Below are 19,279 nucleotides of genomic sequence, written 5' to 3' on the forward strand. Positions count from 1 at the left end.
ACACAGTATACAATCTGACTGTTATTGGATTCATACAGTGTATATGGACCCAGTATACACTGACTGTTATTGGATTCATGCAGTGTATATGGACACAGTATACAATGACTGTTACTGGATTCATGCAGTGTATATGGACACAGTATACAATGACGGTTATTGGATTCATGCAGTGTATATGGACACAGTATGCAATCTGACTGTTATTGGATTCATGCAGTGTATATGGACACAGTATACAATGACTGTTACTGGATTCATGCAGTGTGTATGGACACAGTATATAATGACTGTTACTGGATTCATGCAGTGTGTATGGACACAGTATACAATGACTGTTACTGGATTCATGCAGTGTGTATGGACACAGTATACAATGACTGTTACTGGATTCATGCAGTGTATATGGACACAGTATACAATGACTGTTACTGGATTCATGCAGTGTGTATGGACACAGTATACAATGACTGTTACTGGATTCATGCAGTGTGTATGGACACAGTATACAGTGACTGTTACTGGATTCATGCAGTGTGTATGGACACAGTATACAATGACTGTTACTGGATTCATGCAGTGTATATGGACACAGTATACAATGACTGTTACTGGATTCATGCAGTGTATATGGACATAGCTGGCTGTTACTATAGTAACAGGCTGTGCAGGGCGGAGGTGGAGAGTTCACACCCATCCAGACATTGTATTATCAGCATCAGGTAGGCGGAGCATTGTGACCGGGGGCGGGGAGAGAGGGAGGTGGAATCCTGATATTGTCTTATGAGAAGAAGTTATGACGAGAGAGGCGGAGTTAGCAGGCTTGAGGGCGGTGTTTGTATTTTATGGGCGGGGTTACGACCCACCATACACACACTGGTAAAAGTAGTTTACGGCTCAGAATCTGATCGAGGAGGAGGGGCTGTCTGATTACGTCACACGGAAGGCGGAGTTCCGGAAATTGCCGAGTGCTGGGAGGTCAGAGGACCCTCTTCCTGTGACAGCGGAGAGGACCAGCGCCAGGTCACAGCCAGAGCCAGTCCATGACAGCCGCCGCTCTGGATGGATGACAAGCCGTTACCCGAAATGACGTGCGGTGCGAGCTGGCACGGGGAGCGGTGCACGGGCGCCTCCTGCTGGACATTGTGCCCCTGGACAGGCAGGGAGCGGCTGTGACCGAGCTGCCCACTACCTCCTCGGCCGGTCCTCCTCTCCCTCCCTCAGCCTGGCTGGACTGCTGGGCTCCGCTTGTGTCCCGGGACTGAGCTCCCCTAGAATGGAGAGAGCCATGGAGCAACTCAACCGACTGACCCGCTCCCTGCGCAGAGCCCGCACCGTGGAGCTGCCTGAAGGTACCCTGGGGACATGGTCAGGGGGCCCCTAGTGTGAGAGAGCCATGGACATGCAGGGTACCTGCCCACTGTGGCCCTTCACTGCCTCCATCCCGCACCCACTGCCCTGTTGTCAGGTTACAGGTTTAGATTGGGTTTAGACAGAGAGTGAGGGATTGGGTCCCAATCAGAAATGGGTGAATAGGGTCAGGTATCATGGTCAGTGCTTATAATTTGAAGAGTGTCCTGAAACTGAGCTTAGTGCACTGTACCCTGCCATGCCTGCCGTGTGTACCACCCCATACCCCCGTGTGTACCACCCCATACCTGCCGTGTGTAACCCCCTCCACCGTAACCGCCGCGTGTAACCCCCTCCACCGTAACCGCCGCGTGTAACCCCCTCCACCGTAACCGCCGCGTGTAACCCCCTCCACCGTAACCGCCGCGTGTAACCCCCTCCACCGTAACCGCCGCGTGTAACCCCCTCCACCGTAACCGCCGCGTGTAACCCCCTCCACCGTAACCGCCGCGTGTAACCCCCTCCACCGTAACCGCCGCGTGTAACCCCCTCCACCGTAACCGCCGCGTGTAACCCCCTCCACCGTAACCGCCGCGTGTAACCCCCTCCACCGTAACCGCCGCGTGTAACCCCCTCCACCGTAACCGCCGCGTGTAACCCCCTGTCACGTTACGCTGGCACTCCGACTGAGTACCTCCACCAATCGATGCTCCTAGTGCTCGCTGAGGAATCCAACCAACACCATCAGCACTGCAGACCCCACTTCCAGCGATGCAGCTGCACCGGGGTCTCGCTGTCTTCACCCACCCTGGACTCAAGGCCAGGATCCAGCTTCCAGTGGGTGAACCTCTCTTTCCTCAGAGAGCGTAACAGGAACAGAACAGCTCTTACAAGAGTTCAGTGATTATAGCAAGAGAGTATGAGGAGCATAGCAATCCCTTGTAGCCGATTCCCCCAATAAGAGACAGGACTCAGATTGAGAGTGACGAAAAACTGAAGCTTTTAATGAAAACGCTCTGCTTTTATGCCCATTCTACACACATAGTACCGCCCACTGGGTTTTGTAAAAAAAACAATAAAATACGTACCTTATAGTAAAACACTCCCAGCAATTACACACAAATCCTCCCCTCTGTCTGTGATATAATTACTGTACACAATGGGTTAAAGTAATTATCACATGCAGGAAAAATACTTTTTACACATGTACTGTAACTTTAAAAATATACATTCAATCTACAATCTTTAATTACACACACATCCAAAATTCAGCCAATTCCTTCCAGGGGTTAAAAAGTTAGCTGGAAGTCCTTTATGACCGACCGCAAGCACATTTTCATCCCCAAAACAGTTCCATAGATTTGGGCTGTGCGGTCGGTCTATTTCACACTGAAATTTACCTCCCAGCCTGGGAGGTAAATTGCATACACGCTTCCACTTCTGGGTGGTCCGCCTGTGTAATACTTGGTTCTGTAAACCCCATTTACTGAACCAAGTGGGAGCCTGGAACACAGTATATTAAAGGTTTGAGGACACCGTCTTAAAGGGGCATTGTCCCAAAAAGTCCCAATATGCCCACATACAGTTCTTAAAGGACCATACACAGTCCAATAGAAGTCCATACGCTGTGTTTAAAGGGCCAGTAGCAGCACAATAAAAATCCATTATGCCCAACTACTGTATTTAAAGGGCCAAACCTCCCAGGGACCATAATCACATGGCAAGAGGCAGGGAAGTAGTCCTCTCCAGGCACAAGTGGCAATGTTAATTTCGCCGCCCCCCCCCCCCCCCCACCAAAACCGCCGTGTGTAACCCCTCCATGAAACTAGAAAGAAGTAAATTAGGAAAAAAAAGTCAGATTTTGAAAAAAAAATTTCAAAGCAGTACTAGTGTATTGATCATTCTGTGTACCAACCCTCCCACACACCCACCCCATAAACTCTGTGTTTACACCCACCACATACCCGCCGTGTGTACCTTGTGGAGGACTGTACCTGTACAAGTAATCTTACAGGGCACAAACATGTTGGGAGGAATGAAACGTTCAAGGGGTTTGTTACATCCTTCCCGAATTTTGGTAGGAAATAAATCCAACTGTATACCTCCTGAAAGTCTGGAGTTGGATTGAGCAGTTTATTTATTTTTATCTTCAGTGTCCTGTTTCTGATGATAAACAATTCTTTCTGCTTCATAATTGGAAAATACTGCATGTTTTTGTTTTGTTACACTATTAGAAAAGTATTTTCTAGAATTTAGGAACTTAGGAGTTTGTAACGCAAGTCTCTCCTAAACCTGGTTAACAAAACTTTGCATTGTAGTAAACAGACATCCACATGACACATTTGAGGCTAAAGTAGCCTATTTATTAGCTATATTCACAGACTGGCTATTTTAGTCTTTTTTGCTGTGATAATGTGGTAGTGTAATTTATGCTTAGTGTGGCTGAGGATGGGCTATATGAGCCAGCAATGACTTGGTCCTTTGTTAAATTTCTCAACATTGTGACAGAAAAACTGGGTATGGATGCTATTGTTATTGTGATTGGTACGTTCATTTGTACTGTTTTCGAGTATTTTTCTATTAGAGGGTTACATTAAGTATCATAGTCACCACGGCCTGCTATAGAGGCTATGATGCCAAAAATACCCTTGTCCGCTTTCTCAGTAATGGTTTAGCGATGGTTTGCCTCCTTACCTGGGAGTAAACATTTAACTTTAGATTGACTTTTTCCCAGGCTCAACAGAAAATCCGACAAGAAGTAAAATATAGCTGTATGCTATGCAAATTCCTCAAGCATTTGTTAATCTTTTTCTGACTTCTAATGTGTCATTATGTCATGTTGAGGCATACTGACACTTCCTAAAATCCTTGTCCCCTTATTTCCCTATAGGAATACTTACCCAGACGGATCGTGTTGGGGACATCCCTGGCAACCCCTTAGCATCCAATTGCCGTGCTCAGTTATGTGATGTCACCGTGATCACTGATGCAGTGTCACAGCCAATTATTTCAAACATTAGCTGTGACAATACATTCTGCCTCTTTCCTCATTTTGATCTGAGTCAGACAGCAGATAGATCACTGATTCGGTGTGTTCTGTATGTTCAGTTTACTGTGGTTAAAAGCAAATAAATTATCAAACATTTTAACACTTTCACTGTTGATCACAGTATTACTGCTAAAATGTTTTAAAACCACATTTTAAGATTTAGGCATTTTCACATTATACAGCCCTGAAGACAATGTGTTCATATTCTTTTCATGATACTGTCATTATGGAAACTGGGGTGGATCCAAAACCTAATCTCAGGAGGGAAACTGTGTATTTTTAAAGGAACAATCCAGGCACAGTAACCTCTACAGATCTCTGTAGATGTTTGCAGTTCTTGTCCTCCCTGTTTCAGTTTACTATAAATAAAACTGAGGTCTGAATAACTTCCAATCTCTAATTGAATTTAAATAGAATAAAAGCCATGGGATTGGGATTTCTCATCAGATGTAAACATGTTCTTACAGAGGCCCAGTTTAACTGCTAACTGAAAATGGACTTTGTTATTTACAATTCAAAGAACTTGTAAAACAATACAATGTCAGTAAGACTGGAATGACTAAAGGCATTTATGGCGCAAGAATTATAGCCGCTTGGCTTACACAGAATGTAGGTCATCATAAAAGGTGTAGCGATATTCATTGTGTGTAAATTATACTGCCCCAGATTTCCCCAATAATTTAGGTCATAGACTAATAGTTCTGCGCTATTGCATTATTATTTACCCTTTCACTAAAAAAATAATGTATACACATTATTTACAGCAAAATGTATGCCATAAAGCCCCACTTGCCTATATATGTACTCCCAGATTTTTTTTGAAGCTTGTAGAGGACTACATATTTTCCCCCCCAGAAATATATTCCACCCATTTATAACTAGCAGGTGTCCTGAAATGGACAGCCTCTCCCTTCTTAACAAACTGTAAAAGATGTTTTGAAATCAGGGAGGAAAAGAGGAGTGAAAAAGTTCTCCCTTTTACCATTACAGAGATTGCTGTAAAACTTTTTATTTTATTTTTTACATTCTTTATTTAGACTCGTGCAGTAGACAGCATAGTGTACAATGACATCAGGTAGTACAAATGTTGAACCACTGTGCTGTATAACTTTTTTTTTATAATATATGATATAAAGGGACACTGTAGGTACCCAGACCACTTCCACTTCCACTCATTGAAGTGGTCTGGGTAAGGTGTAACCTTTTGCACCCAGTCCTGCACTGTTAAACATTGCAGTTCCAGAGAAGTGATAGTTAAAGGAATACTATAGTGCCAGGAATACAAAGCTGTATTCCTGGCACTATAGTATCCCTTTAACTGTACTTACTATATGTGGATCTAGCATTAAACATTGGCAGCCTGAGAATCAATGCAGTGGATCACGCTGGCTCATTCCAGGTTATTTAAGTGGATTTAAATGACTTTATGCACCGCTCACCAAAAATGTCCCCAGCTGACCTATGGAATCCCCAGGTTGACATATGGAATCCCCTGATGCTAACATGAATTTAATCTTGATCACAAGTTCCAGCTGTTAGGATTTGTATTCCACTTAACGGGCTTTTTATGCAGCTAAATATGCACTAAATATGGCCCTAAGGTGACAAAGGGGAGCCCCAGGCATTGAATGATACTTGGGTCTCTCTGGTGTGAGCAGGGATTTAACCCTGTTTACACCAAAACGTTAGGACATTTCGTGCCATTGTAACGTCATTAAAGCCCACTCTACTTAGAGTGGCCTTTTTAACCCCTAACCTTGTTGGTTGCAAATACCATAAAACTCTGCTAGAAAGAGGTTTATGGAATTAAAAAAAGGTAAAATAGGGGACATCAGTTGCAGTATACTGTGCATATTGTGTATCTTTTAAATTATAATGTATGTCAGAAAATCTTTTCATTGATGGTGTTTCTAAACACAAGTTTTAGGTTTCTTTGTTCTTTTACTGCCAGAATATATATATATATATATATACAATTTTTTTTTTTTTTTTTTAATTTTGATATCCATATAGTTTAGAATTGATTTAATATAATGTCCTTACTTTTTCCTAGACAATGAGACCGCTGTTTACACCTTAATGCCTATGGTGATGGCTGATCAACACAGGTATATTTTCTTTGTTTATTAAGTCACATTTTAAAGTTTTTAATTTGAACCATTAGTATAGAATACAGTGGAGATAGAACTATTTCAAATTTGTAAAAAACATTCAGCCGATCAAAATAATTAGAAACAAGCATGCTAGCAAATATACATCCAGCATGTTTGCAATATATTCAGAGATATCAATTGCATGCAGAGAAATAGATTGTCAAAGCAGACATGTTATTTTAAATGTATTAGCCTATGTGCAGGATACAGTAATGAGTTAAGAGATCTAGGGGTGGTTAGGTTTGAAGCCCAATGTTAGGCTAATTCAGCAGTGTACTTAGTGAAGCCACAGTAAGGGGAGCTTATTTTATTTTTTTAAGCACACCTCAAATGTGAAAGTAATATAACATGTTTATTTTCACTGTTTTCATTTAAACAGTACAGACAAGTAACTGAAAAATTATATTTGCGTAGCATTTGTTTATAAATTACATTTTCTTGGATGTTTTTATTTTTCATTTGAATTTTTTTTACCTTTTTTAAAGGTCCGTGTTGGAACTGCTTTCAAATTCTAAGTTTGATGTCAACTATGCATTTGGGAGAGTTAAAAGAAGTTTACTACATATTGCTGCCAAGTAAGAGTCATATATGTTCACTACTTTTTTTTTTTTTTTTTTTAGATTGATTTACTCAACATTGCTAATCAAGTCTTTTTTTTTTTTTTTCTTTCTTTTAAAGGACCACTATAGTCACATAGACCATTTCATCTCAATGAAGGTTCCTGGCTGTAATGGTCCTAACATTGAAAGTAGAAACTGTAATGTTTACATTGCTGGGTTAAACATAACTCTAGTGGGTGTCTTCCAGACACAGGTGCTTCCTCTAAAAGGACTGAGTAAATCTCACTGACGTGAGGTTACAGCTCATAGTAAAGCATTGAATTGAATGCTTTCCTATAAGAAGCATTTAGATGCATGTGAAGCACTCACCGTGCATGCGCATCAGTTTCCAATGCTTTTCTGTGAGGGACATTGATTTTGCCATCAGTTTGAGAACCACAAGATGTTGTGGAGAAGCAGGCAGTGGGCCCAAGGGAGTCTTAGCACTGGAGAAAAGGTACGTCAATTAAAAAGAAAAACATTTTGTCCGCTTTTTACAGTAAACGGGGGAACCTTACTTGCTGATAAGGTTCCCCCGTTTCCTGTAAAAAGCAGACAAAATGTTTTTCTTTTTAATTGACTTACCTTTTCTCCAGTGCCAAGACTCCCTTGGGCCCACTGCCTGCTTCTCCACGACATCTTAACTGCAAGTAGGGCTCTATAGCTTTAGTAATAAAGATTTGTATTCCTAACAATATAGTGTTCCTTCAAGGTTTTAAACAAGACATAATGTGGAATACAAACCTTTCAAACCAATATCATGGTACTTGTAAATTAACCCCTGCAAACATTGCATGCTACAGCCTGTAGGTTACCAAAAAAAAAAATTCTACTGATCAGAGGTCATGATTTGTATGTCTGTCCTTGAAATTGTGCCTCTAGGTTAGAGACTTGGGTTTGGTGTTATTTAAGTGGAATTTAGGACCTGTATGTCATGATCATACATTGCAAAAGAAACTTTGGTTAATCCCCTGTACAGTTGGAGGGTGTATAGTGAATCAATACTGTATTGTGAACACTTGTGTACTCTTTTGTGGCATAAAAGTCTGACAAAAAACAAACTAGGATCTAGGTGGATGCAGAATCTGCATTGACCTTTTAATTGTTGTTGAACTAGTTTTACTGAATGCAGCACTTTTACTTTATCCTTTTCTATTCTGTTTCTCTTGCTTTGGAGTGAGTTATGGGAAGGATTAGCAGGTTTTAATCTGAAGCAGGATGTGTTCTAATGCCTGCAGGCATTTAACTGTCATAAACCTTGAATTGTATCAAAAAAAAACATAACAAATACAAAATATATATAATAAATATAGAAAGGGGGGAAAAAAAATTAACTTAATGAGAAAAGTCCGTATACCTGCAGTTCTTTAAATCTTTTACTAGAAGCATATGCATTTGTGTACACAGATGGTTTTGGCATCACCAGCAATAGTTCTCTAGATTGGAGCAAAACTTTTCAAGACTTATAAGAACCATATACCGGTACTATCTTTGTATTAACTTAAAACATTGCTCATAAAGGGGCAGTAATAGCACAATCTCTCTCCCAATTAGACACAGCTTTGCATTTATTTAAAACCATTTCCTTATCAAGGATTTTACCAATTGTAGCAATTGTTTTTGAATAAAGCTGTTTAGTACCGTGTTTCTCTGAAAATAAGACCGGGTCTTATATTAATTTTAATCACAAAAAACACACTAGGGCTTATTTTCAGGGTAGGACTTAGAGCCAGTCTGTCAGCCGGTGTCCGCGCTGTGTAACCCCCCCAGAGACCCTCACCTTCCCCTCCCTGTAATATTCTCCCCTCCCTCCCTCCCTGCAATATCATCCCCCCCCTCCCTCCCTGCAATATCATCCCCCCCCTCCCTCCCTGTAATATCATCCCCCCCTCCCTCCCTGTAATATCATCCCCCCCTCCCTCCCTGTAATATCATCCCCCCCTCCCTCCCTGTAATATCATCCCCCCCTCCCTCCCTGTAATATCATCCCCCCCTCCCTCCCTGTAATATCATCCCCCCCTCCCTCCCTGTAATATCATCCCCCCCTCCCTCCCTGTAATATCATCCCCCCCTCCCTCCCTGTAATATCATCCCCCCCTCCCTCCCTGTAATATCATCCCCCCTCCCTCCCTGTAATATCATCCCCCCTCCCTCCCTGTAATATCATCCCCCCCTCCCTCCCTGTAATATCATCCCCCCTCCCTCCCTGTAATATCATCCCCCCTCCCTCCCTGTAATATCATCCCCCCTCCCTCCCTGTAATATCATCCCCCCTCCCTCCCTGTAATATCATCCCCCCTCCCTCCCTGTAATATCATCCCCCTTCCCTCCCTGTAATATCATCCCCCCTCCCTCCCTCCCTGTAATATCACCCCCCTCCCTCCCTCCCTGTAATATCACCCCCCTTCCTCCCTCCCTGTAATATCACCCCCCTTCCTCCCTCCCTGTAATACTCTCCCCCCTCCCTCCCTGTAATACTCTCCCCCTCCCTCCCTGTAATACTCTCCCCCTCCCTGTAATATTATCCCTCCTCCCTCCCTCCCTGTAATACTCTCCCCCTACCTCCCTGTAATACTCTCCCCCCTCCCTCCCTGTAATATTATCCCCCCTCCCTCCCTGTAATACTCCCGCCCTCCCCCCTCCAATCTTCTCCTTACCTCCCCTGTAGCGTGGCCGAGCTCCTCTCCGGTCTGCGACCCGGCCGGACTGACAGGAAGTGCACACTCGGCCACACTACAGGGAAGGGGAGGTGAGGCAGTGCGGCAGCCGTCTGAGCGCTCTCTAGGTCTTATTTTCGGGATAGGGCTTATATTGCAGCCCACCCCGAAAATTCAGCTAGGGCTTATTTTCGGGGTAGGGCGTATTTTCGGGGAAACACGGTATGTAGAGTATCTATTATATCTGAGTGTCTAGGCAAGTCTGTAGAAATAAATTGCCTTATCCCAATATTAATATTTCTTGAGGACGAAGACCATGTTTATTTTGTAAATTAGAAAAAGAGTTTAACGATTCGTTATCGTAGAGATCTGATATTATTTTGGAAAAATTGAACTTTTAATGCTTTGATATATATATATATATATATATATATATAGATAGATAGATAGATAGATAGATAGAGAGAGAGAGAGAGAGAGAGAGAGAGAGAGAGAGAGAGATATATCTCAAATTCTTTAGCAGTTCTTCAGTGTGGTTTAAAAGTAGCTGCTTTAATTAGTATTTGTAGAAAAACAGGAATATACTTCAGTTTGCGGTTCACCATAAATTTTGGGAAACTGACAGGAAAATTTATGTTTTATATGGCATTCAGCATAAAATTGCCAAACAATTTTACATTTTTTTTTCCTAACTCCCCTACAAGTGTGTAAAATTCACATTTCATTGAAATTAGCAATTATTTCCTTGCTTTGTGTAATTTTTGTATGCAGCAATCTTATTGCTCTAAAAATGAAAACTATAGGAAACTATCACATGACTGTGAAAAGTATTTTAAACAACACAACTGACCGTTTCAAAAGTACTGGAGGGTTTATGTTCATATACATCACTTCAACCAGTTGAGCTAGTTCTACTGAATACATAGTGATTCCGATTGTGGAACGACTTCAATACAAGAGCCATTATTACCTCTGTAACATGATCTAGGTCAGGGGTAGGCAGCGTTTTAAATGCTGCTGTGCCAAAACAAGACTCTTAAGTCACTTGGAGTGCCGGTCAAATAAAAAAAAATGAATGTGAGTGCATGTTGCTTCATTCTGCATGTGATGTGTATGAGTGCCGCGGCTATTTTGTAGGGTTTTATGTATCTGTATGTAGATTAAGCATATGCATGAGCGGTTTGTGGTATTATGTGCATGGGCTGTATGTCCTTCTGTGTGTGTGGTGATTTGTGTATTTGTGGGGAACACTTGTCAAGTTGCAAGTGGAGACGGTGGTGTGTGTGGTGGACTACTTGTGAAGCTTTGTGTTTGCTACTGGGCTATCCGTAATATTTGTTTTTGGGGAGGCTTCCTGCAAGGCTCTGTGTAGATCTCACACATGCATGCCAGACACACTCAAGGAATACATACAGACACCTACAACACATTCCTTTGCCAAAGACACACAATTTAATACACTGATGGGTACACACTCCTCAAAGTACACGGTTACACATTGCCACACACGGTCACAATGCTAGATACACAGAAACAGACATTTATGGTATTTTAACCACCCTCCTTTTTGCTTACCATTTAACTGATGTAGGGTGGTTTTCCTGGGCTCCAGTAGATAATGGACTATTCAGGTAGAGGGCTATGGCTGCGGCTCCTGCTGCTGCCCAACTCTTCCACGGATCCCCTTCACAGCCACTGTGAGCAAGTGATCTGTTACTTCCTCACAGCGCTGCTCCTTAAAGCTCAACAATGATTGCTAGGTTGGCACTAGCTGAAAACTTACACACAATGTGAAAGCTAGGGAGGTGGAAAGCGGTAAAATTCCACCCCCTCTCCAAGTGCTTTGTCAGCAACTGGTCATGCTAGGACCCCTGTTAGCCCTCTGGGGTAGATATTCAGATTTCCCCGCCAGCCTGTTTGGCTTTGTCAGCCTTTATACATGGATTTAATGTATTAAATGCTTTTTATACATATGGTTTGTTTTCCAGCTGTGGATCTGTAGAATGCCTGGTTCTGCTTTTAAAAAGGGGAGCCAATCCAAATTATCAGGACATTTCTGGATGCACACCTCTTCACTTGGCTGCAAGAAATGGGTAAGGTTTCTTTCAAGAAGCTTGTAAAAAGTATGTATTCCACTAAGTAGACAACAAGAAGAAAATGTAAAAGTGCAGTATTATGATTTCAAAATCTGTTTCGATTTAAATGCAATCCATGTAAAAAAATATATTTTGTTCCTGTCATGAGTTGTATATTTGACCCTGTCCATTCAGTAATTCAGAATATGATATGATGATGGTGTGTGTGTGTGTGTGTGTGTGTGTATATGTACAATAGAAGTCATTGTTTCATTTACGCTTAAAGGAACACTAAATGGTCAGGAACACAAATGTGTATTCCTGACCCTATAGTGTTTAAACCACCACTTAAGTGGCTTGATCCCCCTCCCCTTAACTCCCATAAAGGGTAAGAAAACGTACCTTATTTACAGCGCGTTGTCGCTGCACTGGCCCTGACCTTGATCCACGTCCTTGGCTGACATAATTAGAATTGATGACCTCAGCCAATCCAAAGCTATCCCATAGTAAAAGCTTTGGATTGGCCAAGATAGTCAAGAGGGCAAGGGAGGGCTTGAAAACCTGCCTGACCTATCCGTATCTCTTCATAGAGATGCATTGAATCATTGCATCCCTATGGGGAAAGTTTTAACATGGAGACGCTCAATGAAGGTACTGCACACTGCGAAGGAAGCACCTCTAATGGCTGTCTGAAGAGTAGTCACTACAGGTGTCCGTAGGGAGCATTTTTCTCTGAAAATTTTGTAAGTTTAAAAACCTACATGGAGTGACTATACTCACTAGAACAACTACATTAAAGGGACACTCCAGGCACCCAGACCACTTCTGCTCATTGGAGTGGTCTGGGTGCCAACTCCCACTACCCTTAACCCTGCAAGTGTAATTATTGCAGTTTTTCATAAACTGCAATAATTACATTGCAGGGTTAACTCCACCTCTAGTGGCTGTCTACTAGACAGCCAATAGAGGTCACTTCCTGGGTTCTAGCACAGGAAACCTGTGCTAGAGCGTCGCTGGACGTCCTCATGCTGTGTGAGGACCTCCAGCGTCGCTCAAAACCCCATAGGAAAGCATTGAAATGATTTTCAATGCTTTCCTATGGGGAGACGTAATGCGCATGCGCGGCATTTACGCGCATGCGCATTATGTCTCCTCGGCCGGTGGGCGAGATCAGTCTCGCCCACCGGCCGACGCAATCACTGGGAGGAGCGTCGCGGAGACAGCGGCGAGGGACATCGCCGCTGTCCCAGGTAAGTGACTGAAGGGGTTTTCACCCCTTCAGTAACCGGGGATTGGGGGGTGGGAGGGAGAGGGACCCTCCAGTGCCAGAAAAACGGATCGTTTTTCTGGCACTGGAGTTTCCCTTTAAGCTGTAGTTGTTCTGTTGACTAAAGCAGTGTTCCCAAACCCAGTCTTCAGGGACCACCAACAGTCCAGGTTTTTCAGTATCCCCATTGGAACAAAACAGGGAAATACATAAATCCTGGACTGTTGGTGGTCCCCTTGGTTGGGGAACACTGGACTATCACGTCCTTCAAGTCATTGGCTCTAATTTAGAATTTTTTTTTATTTTTGCAGTGCTTATGGGTTTAACAGACATGCATGTGGTACCCCAACGGCATTCCACTTGCTTATTTCAAGACATTGTAACAGTGGGGCAAACGATAACAGTGCACAGTTTTGTAATTTGAAGGTTGTGTTGTTTTGAACAAGTTTAGGTTAGTCGATCAAGTACATTGGAGTGTTTTCAATATGTGTGTATGGAGAGGACGTGTGTCAGGGTTATAGAGTGTGCTGAGCAGGCTAGATACAAGCTGTGATGTGTTGTCGTGCTCGGCTGTCTGTTAATGTAGCGTGGAGCATGCTAATTGGTATTCAGGTAAATAACTCTGAGAGAGCTGCACTTGACTTGTGTTTAGTAAACAGTGTGATTTCTTGATGTGATAAGCTTTTATACCCTTTGTGATATTGCTTGGATTGAGCTATCTCCCTGGTCTAGTGTGTGTGTGTGTGTGTGAGCTGTAACTGTGTTTATCATGGTACCTGCGATGCAGGGTAGGAGACATGCATAATGTTCAGCTCAGTGTCCACAAGTGTGTCCACACGCCCAATTGATCCTGCGGTCTCTCTATTATGGCATGGAGGGGCCAGCCTTATGACAATGTCCCGTTGCTGCGGGTTCACGAGGCCCCCGTCAGTCTCTTTCACCCGATGCCCTCTTTGTAGAAGCAGTGTATGTCCCGCACTGGGTTTCTGCTTCCTGCCGCTGTGTGGGTGTCAATGAGGGTGTCCTTCCAGCCCCAGGCTGGCGTGCAGGCCAGCATCTTCCGGCCACAAACTCTGCTACCGCTAGGGCCTGGGTTTCCTACACGTGTGGGAGTGACGGAGGAGCTGGTCTTTTTCTGTTGCTTGAGATTCTTGTTCCTCCACCAGTGTGGACGATGCTTCTAGGCTCTCTGCCCTTTGGCCTGCAGCCCTGGTGGGCTAGGTTGCGTGTGGGTGAGTAGCTGAGGCGACGTTGTGCCCAAGGATATTCCCCTCACTCCCCACCATCTGCGGCCCTGCTCCCCCATTGTCGGTGGTGCAGGTATCATGCTTCGGGCTGCGTGTTGCCGCTCGATGAGTGTGTCCCAGTAGCGGTTCAGTATCGCCTCTAGACTCTGTAGGGGTTCCTTCTGTGGCATTGGTGTCGGTTTCATGTTCGCCATGCGGGTCGCGTTGCCGGCTGCCATTTTAGGTACTTCCTGTGAGGGCCTGCAGCTTTGCGTAGTAAGGTCAAGCTTGTGCTGCTGTCTGGGCTGATTGCTATAGGAGTCGAGTGTGGATCGGGATGACCAGCCGGTCCATAGGGGGGGGAGGAGGCAAGTGCACGGAGGGGTTGGTACTTGGCTTTAACATCCAGGAGAGCGGCCGTCTCTCTCCCTGGCTCAGTCGCAGGTAGGCCCCATGTGCTTTGTACAGGTTCCCGGGCAGGGTAAGTCTCGCCTGTATGTTCATTTGATGCCCTCGGGTTTCCCCCGACTAATCGTGTGCCCTCCGGCTCGTGAGCATGTCTGTTTTCGGGGTATTTACCCCCAATTTAGTCGCTTTGTGCAGGTGCTGATTTACAGCACGTCTGACCTGCTCGGCAGTTAGGCTCCGTTCCCCTCATTGGCTCTAATTTGACATCAAATTATTGATAATGTTTTCCATTTTATATCCACATTAAATGGGGAAAAAAAAAATAAACAAACATTTGTAGTGAATTTCAAAATATTTCTGCTAGGTAGGGACATAGAAAATCTCTGCTAGGGCAAAAAACTGTTAACTGTTCAAATCTTTTTGCTCCAAGTCTAACTTAAAAATCCTGCTCAAGTTCAATTCTTTCTAAGAGCGTTCTCAAAATCCACATCCTTTTCAGTCAGGTTGTGAGATCTGTATTTTTCAAAGTTTTTTTTTTTTTTTTACACAAATAAACAACCATGAATTTGGAAAGCTGGTTAAAGCAGGGAACTCTTGAGAGGAAAAAAATATTACTGCTTCTACCTGTTGGGCAGTTATAGAAACCGAGAGAGAATATACAACTTAAAATCCAGAAAACACGCCCGAAATAGTTGTATCTACTGTTCCTCAAATAGCAGAGACAAGTGACAAGTCAAAAAAAGAAAAGCACACAATGCTAGCCAATCTTCTTCTCAAATAAAGAAAATAAACTATGATGACAGCTACTTGTCATTTGGATTCACAAGGGCCAGAAATACTTTGCGATAAAATATTGCCAAACCATTCATTAGCACCTGCTAAATGACGTTGTCATTTTGAGCAAAACCACGCAGAGTACAAAGATAAAGACACTTTTTTTTTTTTTTTTTTTTTAAAGCGAAAGCTAAAGGAGTATCAAAGGAGTAAACAATTTATTAGCAAAAAATGTCAAAATGCTAATGAAAAAGCCACAGAGGCTTCTTACAGAGTGGGTTACCGCATAGCACTTGCAGCAGAAGTGCACTCAATTGGGGAATCACTAATAAAACCATGTGCAAAATAAATAGTGTCATGTATTTTAAGTGAGAAGTTTAGTAAAATGTAAGCTGTGCTACTTTCCAACAACACAGTTTTGTGCCGTATTCATTATCTTGCTGATGACATATAGGTAACAGAATTTTGTTAACCATTTAGGTGCCCACGAAGGCACAGGTGATATCTTCCGTTAACTGTATGGTTTATTAATCGGCACGGCCAGAGCTAGGTGCCCACGAAGGCACAGCCTAGAATAGCCCTTTACAGTAAGCATTATTTTTGCTAACCATTTAGGTGCCTTTGTTAACTCACTGATTATTTAGGTGCTTATCATAGGTAAAGCCTAGAACAGCCGATTCCAGGCAGCACAGCTCTGCTAACCCTGCTACATCTACTCCGACCGGTATTCAGGTGCTTATGTGAGCCCAGTACATCGAGTACTACCATAGCCTTACCAGAAGCTTTGTGCCCTTTAAGGCACAGCTCAGGATATTAGTACAGACGACACTGTAACCACTAGCACCCGAATTGAATACCTCTATACAGACACTGTTACACGTATTTTACTAGTTTTATACTAGGATGCTGACCTACCACTATATCCTCTACTAATATAGGGACGCCGGAGTTGACTACAAGCGTTACTTTCCCTGAGAGGATATAAGTTTAAACTTTTATATGTTGCACAGGGCACCCACCCACGATTAAGTTCCCACCTAGTACCCGGAATTGACTTAAGATTTCCCCTATTCTTTCTGGGATAAGGGGTATCTCTGGCATATTGTAGCCATACTTTCATTTTCGTTTGAGACTCTAGTTACTCTGCATCCAGTACATTTTATACCACAATACTTCTCACCGATTTTCAGTTGAGCTTTTCCTAAAATGTTATATATTCGAATATTTTGATAGTAACAATGTTCTCACAAACACAGTGTCACTCAATTACTCCAAGTCTAAAACCCATTCTAAAATAGTTTAAAGGGAATAGAAACACTTGAGAGTCCAAAATATTACAGTATTGCAATTGTATAATAGTAATAATACAAATAGTAATGGTATGATCCAGATAGACAATTTTTAATGTAAACATTTTTCATAGATTTTCTTTTATGGATTACTAATTCTCACCACTATTTTTTGTTTCTTTTTAACAGGCAGAAGAAATGCATGAGTAAATTGTTAGAATTCAATGCAGATGTCAACATTTGCAACAACGAGGGACTCACAGCTGTAAGTAAGGGTTGTGCACCTTGGATAGAATTGCCATTATTCCAGGAGTTTGTTCCTTTTGTCATCAATCAGGGTCTATGTGCATCAGTCTGGTATATGGTGTAATGCATTGGCCAAGCCATAACTTGACATCCATGAATTGGACTGCGTGTGTTCGTCACACTGTTTAACTCCAAATTTGAGAAATTTAGTTCCACAACATTTAAGGAGGATTTGCTTTGGATTCTGTGGTGCAAATTTAGTGTTTGCAAATAAGTAACAATCAGCTCTTCTTCTCCCATAAACCAATGCCATATTTTGGTAAGCTAAGAAATTATGGTGGTTGTAGTTCAGCAGCTAGAGAACTGCTTGTTTGCCACGCCTGATTTACAGATTTATATTAAGGCAGACAGCTTTTCAGATCTCCCATCAATATAGAGTGGTTCTGAACATATAAACATTTTATAAAGGTGTTATTTAGTATTTTTCAGAGTTGTAGGAGTGTTCCACTTGTATATTTGTGACCTTAATCAAAATGTTGTGCCTTGTGTTTTATTTATTTATTTGTTTAATCATTAGAATTTTGACCATTCTTTTCCCAATTAGATTCACTGGCTTGCTGTGAATGGCAGAACTGAACTCCTTCATGACCTTGTCCAACATGTCACGAATGTTGATGTTGAAGATGCAATGGGACAGACCGCATTGCATGTGGCCTGCCAAAATGGACATAAAACAGTGCGTAGATTCTTACCTACTTTTTAAAACACTTTTTTTATATTATTGAATAATCTTCAGTTATGTAATTTAGTAATTATAGCTAGTTTTTTTTAGTATATTATAGCTATATTTTTAGTATTCATTTAAAGGGACACTATAGTCACCAGAACAATTACAGCTTTTGGTAGTTCTGGTGGCTACTGCCTGCAGGCATTTTAATGTAAACACTGGCTTTTCAGACAAAAGGCAGTGTTTACATTGGTGCCTAGGAACACCTCCAGTGGCCAGTCCTCAGATGACCACTAGAGGTGCTTCCAGGGTCTGTGCTGCACAATGTGCAGCACCTACATTCATTGTCTCCATGCTTTACATGGAGGCGCTGCACGTTCTCCATAGAGATGTACTGATTCAATGCATCTCTGAGGAGATTCTGATTGGTGCATAGCTGTGTTTTGCCGTGCATGTGCGATAGCCTCCCAATGCTTTCCTATGAGAAAGCATTGGATTGGCTTAGTTCATAAAGTTTGGTGAGCTCAGCCAAGGAGGCGAATCCAGCCGCAACAGACCCGTGCAGTGCTGGAAAAAGGTGAGTAAACTCATCTTTTCAACCTATTGAAATGCTTGGCTAGTGCCGCTCGAGAATTAGGCCTTTGCCAAAGGAAATCATTGTATCAGTGCTATCCTACGGGGGATTTGAAGATGCTGAATGTCCTCATGCACAACATGAGGACACATAGCTTTGTTTCACAGAGGGAATCACTATAATACAGCAGGAAACGCCTCTACTGGCTTCCTGCAGGTTTAATGGGTCAAGGACAGTGCACCCAAACCCCTTCAATGTGATGAAGTGGTCTGGATGCCTAGTGTCCCTTTTAAAAGAGAAATGTGTTCTTGTTCTTATCTACTCATTCAAAAAATCATTGAAAACTCACTTCTTCAAGAAAGCATATCAATTAAATTGTTAGCAGGTTTTTATCCCCCACCCCTCATGACTCCTCTCCTGCAACTGTCAAAAACTACCTACTAAGCTATCAGTGAATATTTTTCTAACAACCTACTTTGTACCCCTACTTTTACCCTTTGCACTATACCCCACTCCCTCTAGAATGTAAGCTAATTGAGCAGGGCCCTCCACCTCTCTATTCCTGTATGTCCAGTTGTCTGGTAACAATTACATGTCTGTTAGTCCATCCATTGTACAGCGCCTCGGAATCTGATGGCGCTATATAAATAATAAAATAATAATAATGTTCAGAAGGCCACATATTATAAGCAAATGGTGGTATGAGGACATATTGAAAATAAGGGATGAAAAAAGCATGTTTAAATACAGCACCGAGGCACGTTTTTTTGTTAAATAAGAAGCTGGGACTAATGTTGCTGGATAAGGGACTCCCATGTAAAATATGTGTTGTGTCATTAACAAATCTAGTTTTGTTTGTTCTTTTTAAGGCTTTCAAACCTGTAT

The 19,279-nt window shown here is 42.5% G+C and overlaps 1 protein-coding gene across 2 annotated transcripts in view; it reads left to right on the forward strand.

Moving 5' to 3' along the window:
* Nucleotides 1-1,092: 1,092 nt before the first annotated feature.
* Nucleotides 1,093-19,279, forward strand: part of HACE1 (HECT domain and ankyrin repeat containing E3 ubiquitin protein ligase 1) — a 78,607-nt gene continuing 60,420 nt past the window's right edge. Inside the window, exons 1-6 of one of the 2 annotated variants that reach the window (XM_063443549.1) lie at nucleotides 1,093-1,352; nucleotides 6,453-6,507; nucleotides 7,038-7,127; nucleotides 11,797-11,901; nucleotides 17,037-17,112; nucleotides 17,698-17,829. In XM_063443549.1, coding sequence (XP_063299619.1) covers nucleotides 1,277-1,352; nucleotides 6,453-6,507; nucleotides 7,038-7,127; nucleotides 11,797-11,901; nucleotides 17,037-17,112; nucleotides 17,698-17,829 — 534 coding nt within the window. In that variant the 5' untranslated portion in view covers nucleotides 1,093-1,276. The remainder of the gene's footprint in view (nucleotides 1,353-6,452; nucleotides 6,508-7,037; nucleotides 7,128-11,796; nucleotides 11,902-17,036; nucleotides 17,113-17,697; nucleotides 17,830-19,279) is intronic. The other variant, XM_063443548.1, reaches the window with a different exon arrangement.

This window comes from Pelobates fuscus, chromosome 2, assembly GCF_036172605.1.
Source record: "Pelobates fuscus isolate aPelFus1 chromosome 2, aPelFus1.pri, whole genome shotgun sequence".
In the NCBI taxonomy this organism is placed as follows: Eukaryota; Metazoa; Chordata; class Amphibia; order Anura; family Pelobatidae; genus Pelobates; species Pelobates fuscus.